A 15,527-nucleotide genomic window follows, 5' to 3' on the forward strand; every position below is an offset into this window, starting at 1 on the left:
AGCAGTTTTACAACATGACGACAGTGGATTTACTGGAGACGAACAAATGGGAAGTCAACAATATGCGCCTTTACTACAGAGAGACCACGGAACAATTTAAATATCACACATTCCCAGGCACAAGTAAGCTGGGGCGGTGGCGCGCGCGCTACTACTTGACACTGACCGAACTTGACGAGAAGTTGATTCCGACACTCTGTCTGACTTTCGAGCCGAGCGAATACCTGAGAAACCGGGCCAAAAGCGACGTCAACCTGTGCTGAATCTGAAGGTCACGGAGCTCTTCAAAGGAGGAGGCATAACCTACCACCTGTTTCTGCACGAGACTGAGGACCGAATGTCGGCGATCTAGCCGCCGAAGCGCTGGGCGCGGACATTAAGCAGACCGTCTCGGTGGACCTGCCCCTGAAGAGAGACCTCACGCTGCGTCTGACTGCCCGCATGCTCAGCATGGTGAATGTGCGGCGCCGGCCGTGTCGGGAGGACCCCGGCTACTCTGCCATCCAGTGTCTGAAGGAGTGTCTGTGGAGTCGTCTGGCGGCCAACATCTCCTGCCGGTTGCCGCACATGGTCGGCGCCGGGGTGTACCTGCCCGACATGAGCGGACCGCTCGACCACCTGCCACTCTGCGCGAGGCCCGTGCAAATGAAATCCAGCAAGAATCGAAGAATTAACCGGCTGTGTGAGCGCATCGAGGAGACTTGCGCATATAACGATTCATACAGATGGTACAGGCCGACCAAGCTCCCAACTCCAGAGGACGAGGTCGATCCGTTTTCATTTTTCTATAAATGGAGGTACAGTCGGAAGACACAGCCCGCTTCCATCAGACTAGAGCCCACAGAGAATACTCAGGACAAACTGGCCAACATCAACGACTGCACAATACCGAAAGACCTCGAAACGTTCGTTGATGACCGCCTGGCCACCGACACACAAGGCTGCGATTGCCCACCTGCCTGTCGGCAAACATTCTACCAGCTATCGGACTGGTCTCCTGGGGACGACAAGAGCAAGGACAGCTGCCGGCAGGTGCTGACACTGTCCGTCAGCCTGAAGGCCGATGAGGTCAGCGAAGCCATCTCCTTCACCCTGCCGACTCTGCTGGCCAACATCGGAGGCACCAACGGCATCATGACCGGATACTCGCTCTTCACCCTGACGGCGGCTGGCGAGGCGCTGGCGTGGAAGCTTGCCCGGAAATAAAACAGGAGTCGGTGGTGAAGTCAACATCACATTCGCGGACTGTTCTTATGCCGTTTCAGGTCTGTGATCATCTTTTTCTCAGGTTACCGACAATGGGTACACTAGTTATGTCGCCGGCTGCATAAAATCATCAACACAGGCTGCGAGTGCCATGACCCTGTTTCACGGCATGCTGCCAGCCGCTACTTGCGCTATTGCGCATTCGGTTTCCATGGAAACATCAACAACTTTCGTTGTGAGCGTCCGCGTTTGTTGATGCTGGAAACTGAAAGCGTAATAGCGCTAGCCACTAGTAGCATGCCTGCGAAACAGAGCCCCTGCCGTCAGCCACCAGTTCCTGTTCACGGTTCACCAGTGTAGGTAGCGCTGTGAGCACAGTTTTATGTAGGTGGCGCTGGGTGCAGGAGGCGGTGACAAGAGATAATGCCTGGTGCTCAATGTCCGCTCGAGAGTTGTCTGTTGTCTGTCCGGACCAAATAAAGAGACTAGTGCACTCTGTGTGCGCCGTGTCTGTGTCTGGAGTAGACACATAATTCAGGCGACTTTTGTCTTGTGAGTTATTATCATTATGCTTGTAGCAAAACGGCCAGAGCTCAGCGTGCGTGCATTGTCTGCCTCGGGAGCAGATCGCGGGCTCAGTGCTCACCGCGTGTCTCATGTAGACACACGAGACACCCGTTGTGGTCGAAAAATGGATGAGACAGCGGACAACATCTACCCTATCTGTGCTGTCTGTCTCTGAACCAGACAGCGGCCCGCACCCTGTCTTTGCTGTCTGTAGATCAGACAGCGGACAACACTCACCATGTCTGTGCTGCCTGTGTTTGGTGAAGACGCGCAGAACGGCCTCCTCCGGGAAGCTGAGCAGGGCGGGGTCCTCGCTGGAGTGTTCCTCCGTGGCCCGCATCAGGTGGTGGCGGCCCTGCCGACGGCGGAGCGAGGTCAGGGCCGGGCCAGGGAGGTCAGGGGCCGGTCAGGGCAGTCAGGGGTCACTCAGAGTCGGGGATAGTCGAGGTTCCGTTGGGGGCTAGTCAGAGGTCAGTCAGGGCCAGTACGAGCCGATCAATTTTCAAACTCACAGTCGTGAGCCGAGAAGGGGCCAGTCAGGTCATGTCTTGGGAGCTAGTGGAGCCGCGTTGAGCCTAATATAGGCGAGAAAATAGTCGGTCCGTGCCCGTTCCAGCAAAAATACTTCCAACATTGAAGGGCAATGGGACTCAGTGATGTGAATGTATGATTAATAATTATATCGTATGAATATAGAGATCCTAAGTGCTTATGTGTTTTATGTACCGCGAGGATGAAAGGTAGTTTTCGTTCAGACGGGTTACATTACGATTTCTATGAATATGGCGATAAGCCGATACAAGCACTTCATTGTAACGAATCCATGACAGATGTAAAATGACGACAAAGCTTCGATACATAAAGTACCTATCTTGATCACTGTCAATGAGATGTAGAATATTGAAAATAGTCGGGGTCTCATTGACAAATGGTCTCATTGACAGTGATCGAGATACTTTATGTATCGAAAGCTTTGTCTTGTACAATAAACTTGAGTTCGTCATTTTACAAGCACTTCTGTTAGGAGCTGAATGTGACCAAACAGCTCCAAACGTCAGAGGTCAAGGTCACTCTCCACAGAGGCCAGCGTCACAAACAACAACAATGGCATTGTTCCCGGCATTGTTTCGGCTCCCTCAGCCGTAGCTCGCCTTGTGCCCCTTAGTGTGTAAATGTTTTATTAAGTTGAAGTTAGCCGTTATAGTGGTCTCCGTCAGCTAAGAGTGCCGTCACATATATTTTCGTTTTTTGGGGGTAATATGCCACGTCTCATTTGAGTGAAGATTGAAGGCATCGTGTATAATTTCAGTTGAATACATTTTTAGCTTTCAGCAGGCCAAAAACGTTCTGCGAACTCTTAACCCTCGCCCGCACATGGGGGGGGGGGGGGGGGTGGTTGCCACCCCCCCAGGTAGTCTTTCTGCTCTGCACTCAACATTTTTAAAGCTAGAAGGCTGATTTTTCGTATAGCTGCTCCTCTATCCTTTCTTGATGTCCACTGAAAATTTCAAGTTTCTGTGATTTTTGGTTTCGGAGATATGACCTTGTTTTTCAGGTCATGTCATGACCCAAATGGCCAATTCTCAACATCTTGCGTTTGCCATGGGCCTTATGAGCTTTTGACACCCTGATTTCGGCCTTTTTTGCCAGTCTTACCTCCTACCTATCATGGAACATGTTGTTCGACGATGTACAGGGGTCAAGGTCAGGGTCAAGGACGGTCAACCTAGGTCACCTAAGATAATTGCGTTTTAGGCAAGCTGAATTTACTTTTTTTGAAGTTTTTTGACTGCATTTTTGGTAAAAGCTTCTCAGATCATGATTTCATGTAATATGGACCCAAAAACAATCGGTGCACACATCAGTATACACACAGACACACACAGACATACAAACACATATAATTGACCTTGACCTAACTTGACCTGAAATGACCTCAGCAGCAAAATTCTGGTCGGGTAGTGTGACAAAGAGGTTCTAGCTGCCTTGGCACCAGAAAACAGCATCGTCATCGGTAATTGATAAGCAGCACACTTGATATCCAACGGTGACCCAAAACAGCAACATTTTTTAGTTTGACCTGACCTGGAAGGTCAATGACTGACCTGAGAAGGTAAAACTGGGTATCATTGGATTCGTCTCTTCCCAAAGAATCTTTTTGGTCTTTACTGCTAAGCTCTATCTCCAACAGGAACGAAATGGCGCGGGGGGTGGCAACCCCCCCCCCCCCCATGTGCGTTCTAGGATGGGAAAATGGCATGTGCGGGCGAGGGTTAATGTCGACGGGAAAGCCTGAAGCTCGAAGCAGATAGGCAAGCCATTATCCCTCAGGGAGACTTATGCATGTAAGTACTTCAACGACGGTGAGCCATCGATAACAAACAAAATAATCAATGGTCCCTCGTAACTCGTAAGTTAAGTAATGAAATCGTTGAGGACTGCACACGGCGCAAACGAAACATGACCATTGACCAATGCCACAACATCAGTATTTTTCATTTCATTTTTAGTGAATTCTCATGTCGGAAGTTATCTTGAAATAACGCTCTAGGATGAAGAACAATAACACTCGCGAATTCAGTGTAACTAAAAACAGCAGTTGCTGAGCGCCGATGCTTTATTTGTATCAATCGTTGCGACATGATACCACCGTGCCGAGTCAAGTCGGCTGAGGTTTTGGACATTCACGCCTTCTTTGTTGGTCTTATCTTCATGGTCGTGGCGTTCAAGCAGTACTCTTCCCTCCATTCTCGCCACATGATGCCCGTCCAGTCACACGATTCGGAAAGGTACCTGCCGTTCAGGTTCGAGGTGTAGCAGTAATACCACCAGTAATACCACAAGGCTCCCTGCCACTCAGCTGCACAGCTCTCATCCCAGGCGTCATGGTCCCGGTCAAACGTGGAGAATTGCATCCCGTTGTGGTAGCTTAGACTGTCCCGGCGTTTCCCGCGTAGTCGGTAAGTCCAGTCGGTAGCCGTCAGCCTCGGACGCGATGGTGAACTTCTGGTAGGTGGCGTACCTCGTTTGCCCGTCCCAATCCCAAAGATCGACCCGCAATTCGTACTCGCGATCCTGCTGAGAGGTCAGCTGCCAGAGGTAATGAAGTCCCCACCAGAACTCCCCAACGAAAACTCCCAGGCCCCACTTGTAGGCCTCCCAGTCCTGGAAGAAGTCCTGCCTTGGTGTGATGTCGGCCCTTTTTTGGAAGACGGTCCATCCCTGGCCATCGTCCATGTCACACTAGGCCGGGGTCGGAGTCACACCATCAGGTTTGATAAAGTATGCCCCGCTGGGCGATCCTACGGGCACGTCACTGCAGTCACGCACAATCGAATCTTCCTGCGGTGTACCGTCTGTAGCAGACGCCAGCTCAGAGGTCATCTCAGAGGTCAGGTCAGCGGCTGACCCGGAGCTGCACATCAGCAGCCAGAGGACGTTAATCACCACTGGGAGACATGACGGTAGCTTCATGGTACTGCACAAGGAAGCATGTGCTGTCCTCAGAGGATCAGTCGCCTTCACTGAAGGTGTGGTCGCCGGTCGGTCGGTCCGTCTTATACCGCCTCACAGGTGGCTGGCTCACATCCACTACCGTCATGATGTGTGACCCAAAACAACTGTTGCAACAACATTATCTATCTTTAGTGAGCCGGGAAAGAACCAACCAGGAAAATAAAACAGACTTATCGGAATTCACAGCGCGAACGCTCCCTCAAATAAGTTACAGCTTTTAGACGGAGGGGTTCATGAAGGAAGGCATCAATAAATATCTACCTATACGTAAAAGGCGATATGTTATGAAAGTTGATGCTTTGGTTTGGTTCTTTGGTGTAGGCCGTTGTGGAGATTGGAATAGTCAGGGATAACATGAACGAATTATGTTGTTGTTGCTGCTGCTCTTGCTGCTGTCAGTGTTGCGAATGTATTCTGCTGTCGTAGTTACGAATGCGACTTAGCATGAGCTGATAGACTGGGCATTAGTATTCCAGCGAAAACACAACTCTGTTTAGTAACACTGACGGCGTCGGGTATAATGAGCATATGCAGGCTTACCATAATAACAACGGTCTTCGTTAAATACCAAAACGACGCTTCAACTTCGGGGTTTCAGTATGGGTCCGAGAACAATTCCGCGAGTTAGCGACGCCATAATAAATAATCGTGAGTGCGCCGTCCCCCCCCCCCGCGTCCCCTCCCGTCCCACATGGCTTGCCCCGGGCGGCGATACGCATGTTACCCCCCCCCCCCCTCCCCTCTGCACTGAGGCGTCGCGTGCCGGCGTTTTCACTCTCCTCCTTCGAGAGCGTCTCGGACGACGGAGCACCCGTGGGTGGCGGTCCCGGCCCGTTCCGGTCGTGACGCCGTGTCACGTGTCACGGAATTCTGACACCGTGAGGCACGTGTCACGAAATGTCTGACACCATGGCAGAGGATCTCGCGTCGGCCGACCGTGAGGCAGTGCTCAATGGACGACTTTCGGTCGGAGAGAGAGAAAGAGAGAGAGAGAGAGAGAGAGAGAGAGAGAGAGAGAGAGAGAGAGAGAGAGAGAGAGAGAGAGAGAGAGGGGAGGGGGAGGAGAGGTGGCAGAGAGAAAAAGAAGAAAGAGGTGAGGCACGACGAGTGATATCGATCAGAAGAAAAGAAGTAAGGGATAAAAAATAAAAGCATCGAATTCTCACGACGCATTGCCTTCGTCCGCAGTTTTGTTGCCGATTTCTCACAAGTGACATTTAACCCGCGCCCTGGTGTGGGTCTGAGCCACCTTCGCCCTGGTGGGGGGGGGGCCAAAATGACCCCCCCCCCCGTCTAACTCGAAAACGAAGAGGGCTAGGAAGACGCGGAAAAAAAAACAAACGAAAGACCATAACAAGTACGTTCGAAAGTATTTCGGTCATTTTTTCGCTAAGGTCAATATTGAGGTCGCTAGAGGTCATCATAGGTCAAATTTCAGTGTTTTCGGTGTTGCCGGACATATTCCGCTGTAGCTCGGAAACTAGAAGAGCTAGAGAGCCGCGGAAAAAAGCAATCGATAGCTCTTTTCAAGATCTTTCGCCAAGGTTCGTCAGATTTGACCTCAGCTTAACGGTTTGGCCTACAGAGGTCATGCAAGGTCAACTTGGCAAATTTTGTTGAAAATGTTTTTAACTATAGCATGCATTCACGAGGAAATAGAGAAACGATTCATGCACCATCGTGCTTGGCTCGTCGAGACGCGTCGAATGATATATAGTTTGACCTCGAAAGGTCATTTTGAAAATTTGACCTCAGGTCAAGGTCATGACCTTACCGAAATAGGTCATGCTGCATATCATTCGATCCGCATTGACGAGACAAACACGATAAACGTCGAACGGAGTCTCTATCTCTATTCAATAACAAGTAAGTGCAGAAAAACCGCTGGTGACCTCTGGTGACCAGGGAGATGACCTAGCGTGACCTCAGCGAGGTCACAAGCAAATGGTTTCACATGGGCTGTGATTTGCTGACCCAAGACACTTCAATAACGAAATATAGGATCAATCACGCCCGATTTAGCTGAAAAACAACTACTTTTCGATTCTCCCATTGACTTATAATGGGGAGCAGCGATGACCTGACCTGACCTTAGGTCACATTTATAAAAAATCCGAGATAGCCATTTCGTAGAGCTGGGTGACATCTTCAAGTACTGTAAATTTTACATCGATCGGATAAAAGCTGTGCCTTTGAGAGAGCTTTGAACTTTTTTAGAGGTGGTGTCAGTTTTGGTGACCTTGTGACCTGACCTGACCTGACCCGAACCCCCCAAAACAGGACATGATGTAAAAATGTTGAATAAACAGCTATACAAAGTTTCAGGGCGCTAACTCAAGTGGTTTCTGAGTTATCGCTGAAAAACCACAGGGGGGGGGCCAAAATGGCCCCCCCCCCACCAGGGCGAAGGTTAAGATGTCAATATTTACCAATAACCACAATTACCCAGCCTATTTGTGGTGAGCACGAAGTGTGTCTCCCTGCTCACGCCCACAATGTTCCCCCTTTCTATGCCAGACTCCGAAACTTATTGGCCCATCACGCGTTTATTGGTCTCGAAAGGCCGTGTTTCGGAGACAGCTGAACATGCTCAAATGTGCGTCACGGACGCTGATTGGGTGACACACCGTGACGTCACGTATCATTATGTGTGACGTCACAAGCCACCGTCCTGAGGCACATCGTTACTTCTAAAAGTAGAAATAGCAAAGGAATGCTGCCACACACTTAGCGGAGGTCTCATGAATTGTTAGTCGCTCGAGCAGCATGTCTGTGCCTATCAGGCTTCTTGGGAATTATTAGGATTATATGTCGTTTATGGCGGCAATGAGCCAGAGTTTCAGCGAGGCATCATAGGCTTTCTGTCACTTCGGCATGCACGGGATGTGTGCGCGCCTGATATGACTACATGGGTCCGCCCGAAATCCACTGATCACGTGACTACCATCGCACGGCCCCGCCCCGACCTCTATCCTGTCTGGATCACGTGATCACAGAGCGTGACGGAAGCCGGCTGACACCGGATCCTGTCCCCCCTCTCCCCTCCCCCTGTCCCTCTGCCCCTCTGCCCCTCCCCCCTGCCCCTCTGCCCCTCATGACCTGCCTGCGCATCAAACGCAGGGCATGGAGCGCGACGGAAATAGCTCGAACTCGTAACCAGCGTGCGCTTTGAGTGACGTGCATGAATTGATGCAGCATGATGAGCAATAGACATCAGACATGGAGTCTTGGACAATAGATATAAGGCAAAGACATGTGCTATCGAGACACACGAAACATCCAGCGCCGAGCATCGAGGGCTGATCGAGCACATATACCGTCCACTGAGCGAGGACTATTTGTGGTCACAGCGATTGGAGATAATATTTCTGGAAGTGATGGAAAAGCGTAGACATGGAACTTTCTTTTAGTGTGCGCTTACTGGCTTCAGTGAGACTGTTGAAAGCAAGCAGTTTGAATGACACGCATGCCTTTTCACTAATTGAGGAATGAAAATCCTTCAGCTTCTTCGTAACGGTTTAGCAACAAAGGTTTCTTTTCCTGTCTGCTTGGGTGAAGCTAAAACGTATGCTAGTCAGTCCTTCTTTTTACCGCATTGAAGACATACAAAAGATGCATAGACTAACACCCAAGGTATTTTTGTTTCAAACTTATCATTTGCTTTCACACGTTGCGTAATGGCAAAGCAATGCTAGTGTAGGCGGATTTCCATAAATCTGTATTTCGGGCTCACCCCTTGCAGCCACGCTTCCTGCACGTCCTAATTAAACGAGCGCTTGGTCCGTGTAAGCCAATGCTTCGTGAAAGCCTAACGTGTCGATTTGGCGGGCGCCGGGCGACTCGGGGCAGGGCCCGGCTGGGCCCGCACACATGGAGGTCATTAGTGAAACGATGCGTCGATAATTTCTCTGATTTCACGCGCTACGTATCGCTGGGCGTTTCATGCTGAAAGAACGGTTGTCTGTTTGAGCTGTTCGCTCGGCCCAAGGAGTGAACACAAGACGTTAGATCCCATCGGACGAGGGTTCTTCATTGTGAAAATAATTGTTTGAAACTAGTCAGACAATTTAATAACATTTAAACAGCAAACATTTCTGTCTCTTCTGATACATTATAGTCAGAACAAAAGTTTCCGTCACAGAAGTTGCACGAAGTTTCCGACACAATATTAACATCAGCCAGTAGTGCATTGGACGTTAATGAGGTCCGACAATCATCGTTTATGGTAAAAGGCAGTGAAAACTATTGCCATATTCTGCAGCCGCAATAATAATAATAAAAACATAACAATAACGACACCAGCTCGTAAGTGAAACGAGCCTAAGGAGATATGGAGATCCTTAGGTAGGTATGTAGCACCTCAGTGCCACATACCAGCGAGTGATGCGCTAGCGATACCAATTAGTGATACCTTAGTGCTACCCCAGCTGCGACACGGCGATTGCTGTTGGTGGTGAACCGCCTGCGGTCGGCCTGACCCGTTCGACACGGGCCGGTCACGGCCGCCGCACAGTGGGGCCACTGGGCCGCCCCGCCGCCACCTCGGAGACGCACAGGAAAGCGTCCCCACTCGCGTGACCTCACGGCACAACAGCTTACAAGGACGCGTGCAGGCTTTCGTTACAAGAGAGCGCTGCAAAAACCATCTCTCGCTACGGCAGACTTCCGCTGTGGAACGGATCTGAACAGAGTGTCAGGAGAGTCATCCCGACACGGAATGGTGCAATGGCTTTGGATGGGGTTGGGGACAGGAGCGTGACCTGGGCGTGCACCTTCTGTTGGTGCCATCACCAGCGCACCGTGGGGGGTGCACGCAGTCACTTTCACGAACCGCTTGCAACAGCTTGGAGAAATTCACGATCAACCATTATGACGATCGGAGTTTCTCACATTTCATAACCTTTTTGGAAGCTAGAAAGAATAGGTTTCTGATGGTAGCTCGGATAACTCAATGTGAATGCCACATTTTTGGGACATTTTGCAGTGATTGCATGCTATGATTCACGCTTGCGCAGAATTATTCAACACTTTTCTTAAATAAGTTAAGTGTAAGTTAGCTAAAGCATATGGATCGTCGTTTAACAAAATGATGAAATTAAATTTCTAATTCACCTCTATTGTGCCATTCATTTTGCCCTTGGCCTCTTATTGTGTGTGATAATTCATCATAAACACAGCACTCATTGTTGCATCTTTTTGTTGAGTACGTCATAACCCAGTTTAACGTCACAGTAACAACAGACACGCCTTTCTGTCCCCAAATCTTGCATCATTCCCTACACCCCTTCCACACACACACACACACAAACATATGTACAATACCCCCTCCCCCAGCACTGACCTTGAAGAGTAGTTTGGCCAGTGTGACCGGGTCGAGTCGATCGTGAAGTCCCCGGTACAGCGGCAGGATCAGACCCAGCCGCCTGGCCGCCGACACCGCCTGGTACCAGCGCTTCAGCGAGGGCGGCGTGTTCACCAGCTCGTCCAGCAGCGTCTCCAGCTGCCTCTCCTCCTCCTCCGCCACTCCCGGCAGGGGGACACTCCAGGAGGGGGCCCGAGAGCTCCCCTGCTGGGCTGGCAGCGGTGGGGTTGGACGCCTCATGACGTCACATAGTTCCGCTGCCAACTGTCTCTGCTGTCTCACCGCGCGGCGCTCGGGAGGGATGTCCTTCAGACGAGGGAGGTCTCCGTCCGTCCGTTCATCAGCCCCACTCTCTGAGATGAGCCTGGCGCCGGCGCCAGGAGCGCTACTTCTCTCCTTGTGTGAGAAGTAACGCACATCCCCCAGCTCCGTGGCGGAGAGGTACCCCAGGCTGCGAGCCTCCTCCAGCAGGTCATGTCTCAGGACGGCGATATCCGCTGCCGTCGGCCGAGCGGCGCGGGACTCCCTCGCGCGCCCCCGCTCCCTCCGACGAAACTTCTGCAGGCTGAGGAAGGACTTCTGGACGGGAAGGTCGGCCGGAGGCCAGCAGGTCTGCTGACCTCTCCGTGGCGTGGGCAGCGTCCGGAACTGGGGGTTGTAGCGCGAGAACACAAACCTCGGTCGGCTGGGCGTGCCTCCGTACCGATCGGGCCCGCGGCGCCGGAGGATCCCCCGCACTGGACGATCAGAGGTCTCCAGAAGGTCGTCCACGCTGGAGGTCTTCCGGACCGGGTGGACGTGCTGGAGGTCATGTTGGTTGTCCTCTTCCGACGCCAGGTGCTCTGCGCTGCCCCAGACGCCGCTGTGTCTCTGCAGACGTCTGTGGCCCTCCAGTGAGTCTGATCTCTGCCGGTCGGCCGCCGGGCGTCTCCTCGCGTTGGGCACCTTCAGCGCGCTGTGTGAGGAAGCCTCGCTGCGAGGGACGGCTGAGGTATCCGTGCACGCGGAACACCCAGAGGACACGTTCGACGGCTGTGACGAGGTCAGGGAGGCGCTGTCGGTGGCCTCCCGACCGCTGTCCGTACACTCGCCGCACATCTCGGATTCCCTCGCAGCCTGCTGAGGTCCCGGGTTCGAATCCACCCCCGAGCGCGTCTCTTTGTCCGCCTCTGAGAGACCGAGCTCTGACCGGCGCCACTTGAGCATCGAGTGTTGGAATCTGGAGTCCAGGTGGTGTATTCAGGAGCGGTAACAGACCTCCGTGAAATACAATGTCTGAAGACGGCGTCCCAGGTTACGAGTAGTCCTTGTCCGTTAATGTAATCGAGCGGGCACGTGCCAACACGGCCTAAGACGGCACGTCTCGTGATATTCCGTGTTGGAGATCGAACACGTGCACTACAGTTAACGTTTAAACACGTGCCCTTATCGGGTTTGAATAGTTTCTTGGAACGGATCAGCGTGTAGAACGGCACACGTTTGGGCAGCTGTCACGAAATGATTATGGCGTATTTCAACTATTCGTTCAATGCCAACCCTCAATTCATGATTGTGAGACAATGCGGCATAGCCACTGGTTTCTTTACCACAATGTCTATCAATTCATGAGTGAACAATTGCCAAAATCAGCACAGCAACTTGTCACTCCATTGTTACCAGCACTATCACTAACAATGTGACTGACTGCGATACTGACTGGTTGACTGACGGACTGATAGCGCGACTGACAGCGTGACTGACCGGCGTGGAACGCGGCGCCACCCGGGGTACAGCCCCCACCCTCCGCTAGCTTCCGGTCAGCGCGGGTGCTGTGCGGAGGGGGAGGGAGGGGAGGGTGCGGTGTGTGTGCCACACCCTGGATACGGACACGGACTGCCGCGGGTGAAGAGCTGCGGACACAGCGGGTCCGGGGACACGGTGTCCGGCGGAGCTGAGGACACGATATCTCTGACGGGGCTGTGGACACAGTCCACTGTCCGGTAGACCTGAGGACACGTGTTTGACGAATACAGCTGAGGATACGTGCACCCGCCAAAGCCGAGGGAACAATCTGTCCGATCCACGTGCTAGTGCTGAGCTGGGAGCTGTGAAACGTTTTCTCTTTAGTGTTTCTGTGGATCACCGGCTCATGACGATCGAACAGTGAATCCAGGAGGCGGTGAGTCGGATCATTTGGGACGGTGATTTTACATGCACCAGTGGTTTCTTCACTTTTCTCCTGGCTTCGCTCGTTTCTGGATATGGCAGCAGTTCTCTTCACGGGCTTGTTTGTTGACCGCAAACTGTCAATGTCAGTTTGACAGTGAGTGTCAATTCAAATCTTTGAATTGGCCTCTGCCCTCAATCTTTTACAAATCGGAGCACATCTATCCTCGGTAAAACGACGAATATAGCACTCGCACTAGCACCAAATCACGCCACCACTGGCCACAATAGTTTCACGTCAGCACACCACTCCCTTCCACGTGTCCCGCTGTTTCGTACCTCGGCTCACTGCTTCCCCGTCCGTTCACCGTACCGACGCTGCCTCGTCCGAGTGTCACACTCACGGCACCACCCCTGCCGCCTGTCACCCGGGCCCCCGCCGCCGACCGACTGTGTGTCACGTATAGGACCCGACTCCGCCCCGACGGTGAAACGCCCGGGGCACTGGAGCGGCACAGCGCGCGAGCCGACCGCCCGGCTAGCGCCCCCGACAGAGGATAATGGGAGGGGGGGGGGTTGTAGTGAGATTATCCGTAGGATTTGTGTCATGAGAAGAGCAGTAGGATTGACTGTGAGGTGGGGTTGATGGTCGGATCGGGTATCTTGTGAAGGGAGTTGAAGGGAATTATTTTGTCGTGATGTGAGATGTAGGAGTGGTACTTGATTACAATGTATGGTAAGTGTTACGGTGAATATTTTTTGATGAGTTATGAGTTAGCCCTTTTACCCAAGAATGGAGATGCTTTATTGCCTATTAATTGAAGGATATGTGATTGACTCAAACTAGATTTGGCTATATCCGATTATAAGGACAAGATAGGCATGATTTATTTGAAACGACAATTTAGACAGCGACTATCAATAATGGAGGTCTAAAAATATTTTTATTGGATATACATATCTATTATTCATGCTTTACTTGCCCATAAAAGTTTGACGCTCCATTCACCGAGCTCAGTTACATATCCATGTAGAAACTCCTCGACTTTCACCTTCACTACCGCGAAAAAGTTATTCGTGTCATTCAAACACAGCGCAAGGTCGCACTCTACAGCTCACCACCGTGACGAAAACAAAACAAACAGAATAAAGCAGACTGCGGCTGATTATAATTGCACGGGCCGCGTCCCCGGTATCACCCCACGTGCAGGTCGTGAATGCAGCATTGGCGGCCGGGCAGCCGTGACAAGTTTCACGACCCCAAAGAACCGAGACAGAGAGGTATGTATGACGGAACGCGCCGGTATTGGCGACATCACGCAGCGCGACACAGTCGCCATTGTTCTCACTTTTGACCAAACCTAGCGAAAGTCGATATGTAGATGAAGATGAAAGTTTTCGGCGGGCTCTGTTCCACGAGCCTATCGGGCTGTTTTCAATTTTCAGCAGCCTCCTCGTGACATCGACATGAAATGGATGGAGCGTCATGGTCATGCCCTGTCATGGGCATTGGGATGTAAAGTTAAGACTTCGTGTGTGAGTAGTCTTAATTGTCAATACCAGTTGCCTTTCGATCGTTTTCATCATCAGTCAGTCTCTATTTTTGTTTTTCAGCTCTCTTCGAGACTTCCTACGCACAAAAACTGGAGGAATGCTTTAATGGATTGCTTTATAGAGTCATTTTGTGTAAAAATAGCATTTTAAGGTCTTCCGTCGCCGCCTTAGCTCAGGGGCAGAGCACCTGTCTCGTAAACAGGGGGTCGTGAGTTCGATTCTCACAGGCGGCAGGTCGTTGCCCGATCTTTTTGTCTCTTAGGTGTTCTGTTGCTTAATCATTTATTTCGGCAAACGCGAGGCACGAGAAACGTTTAAAATAGCGCAAAGCTGCGAATAACTTCGCTCAATTTAATGTCATGAAACAATTCGATTATGATTTTCGTTGATGCACGCTGCACAGAGCAAAGCATGGTAGGTATGCCTAAAACTCTAACCAAAGTGCATATTGCAGTGCACAGTGCACATGGCCTGCGAATGGATATAAACTAATGAAAGCGGAAGGTTTGCTAAATACCGATTGAGTCACTGTATCTGAAATTTTCATCGTAATTATGGTTTAGTTAGTGTTCCTGCTAAATCATATCCCACTAAACTTACTAAACCATAAATCTACTTACATATAGCGTTCCTTGCCTGTCGTTCGGTTTTTGTTGATGCAAGTATCATTACCCGCCCTACCTTATCGACTCCGTGGCACAACGTAGCGCGTCTGATTCCAGATCAGAAGGTTGTACCTATTTTCAAATCACGTCGGGTCCAAATGGTTTATATTTACATAATGCATCCATCCACACTTCCATCCTCGTTTATTTACATTTTACTGACAGACTGAAGAGAACTACTAACGAGCAGCTTGCCAATGTGTCAGGAAGGGTACCAACAAAACGGCGCGTGGCTTCAGCAGACCGTCACTCACCATTGCGAGTTATCAAGTCAAGAAAGAATCGAACGGCAAACGACTTATACTTTCCGGTTTTCAGTTCTTACAACCATCATGAGACAGCGGCCGTTGGTGCCACGTGGACAGTGATGTGAAACACTCATTGATCGCGTCAGTTACTTCGGCGAACTTCTCAGAACACGCCGCCTTCATCTCGTCAAGCTTATTCACAGTCTCTGTCTCAACTTCCCCCAACTGGTTCTCAATTTCAGCCACTTGTGAAAACGTTCCATT

The 15,527-nt window shown here is 51.0% G+C and overlaps 1 protein-coding gene and 1 non-coding gene across 2 annotated transcripts in view; one reads left to right on the forward strand and one right to left on the reverse strand.

Annotated features, from left to right (window-relative positions):
* Nucleotides 1-13,302, reverse strand: part of LOC122393565 (unconventional myosin-XV-like) — a 38,196-nt gene extending 24,894 nt beyond the window's left edge. Inside the window, exons 1-2 of the mRNA XM_043389746.1 lie at nucleotides 10,631-13,302; nucleotides 2,011-2,128 (exon numbers count right to left, since the gene is read on the reverse strand). Coding sequence (XP_043245681.1) covers nucleotides 2,011-2,128; nucleotides 10,631-11,857 — 1,345 coding nt within the window. The 5' untranslated portion in view covers nucleotides 11,858-13,302. The remainder of the gene's footprint in view (nucleotides 1-2,010; nucleotides 2,129-10,630) is intronic.
* A 1,209-nt stretch (nucleotides 13,303-14,511) lies between these two features.
* Nucleotides 14,512-14,583, forward strand: Trnat-cgu. The gene has a single exon. It is a non-coding gene; the product is annotated as a tRNA-Thr (tRNA).
* The last annotated feature ends 944 nt before the right edge of the window (nucleotides 14,584-15,527 follow it).

The sequence above is a fragment of the Amphibalanus amphitrite genome, unplaced genomic scaffold (assembly GCF_019059575.1).
Source record: "Amphibalanus amphitrite isolate SeventyFive unplaced genomic scaffold, NRLGWU_Aamphi_draft 000542F_arrow, whole genome shotgun sequence".
Lineage (NCBI taxonomy): Eukaryota > Metazoa > Arthropoda > Thecostraca > Balanomorpha > Balanidae > Amphibalanus > Amphibalanus amphitrite.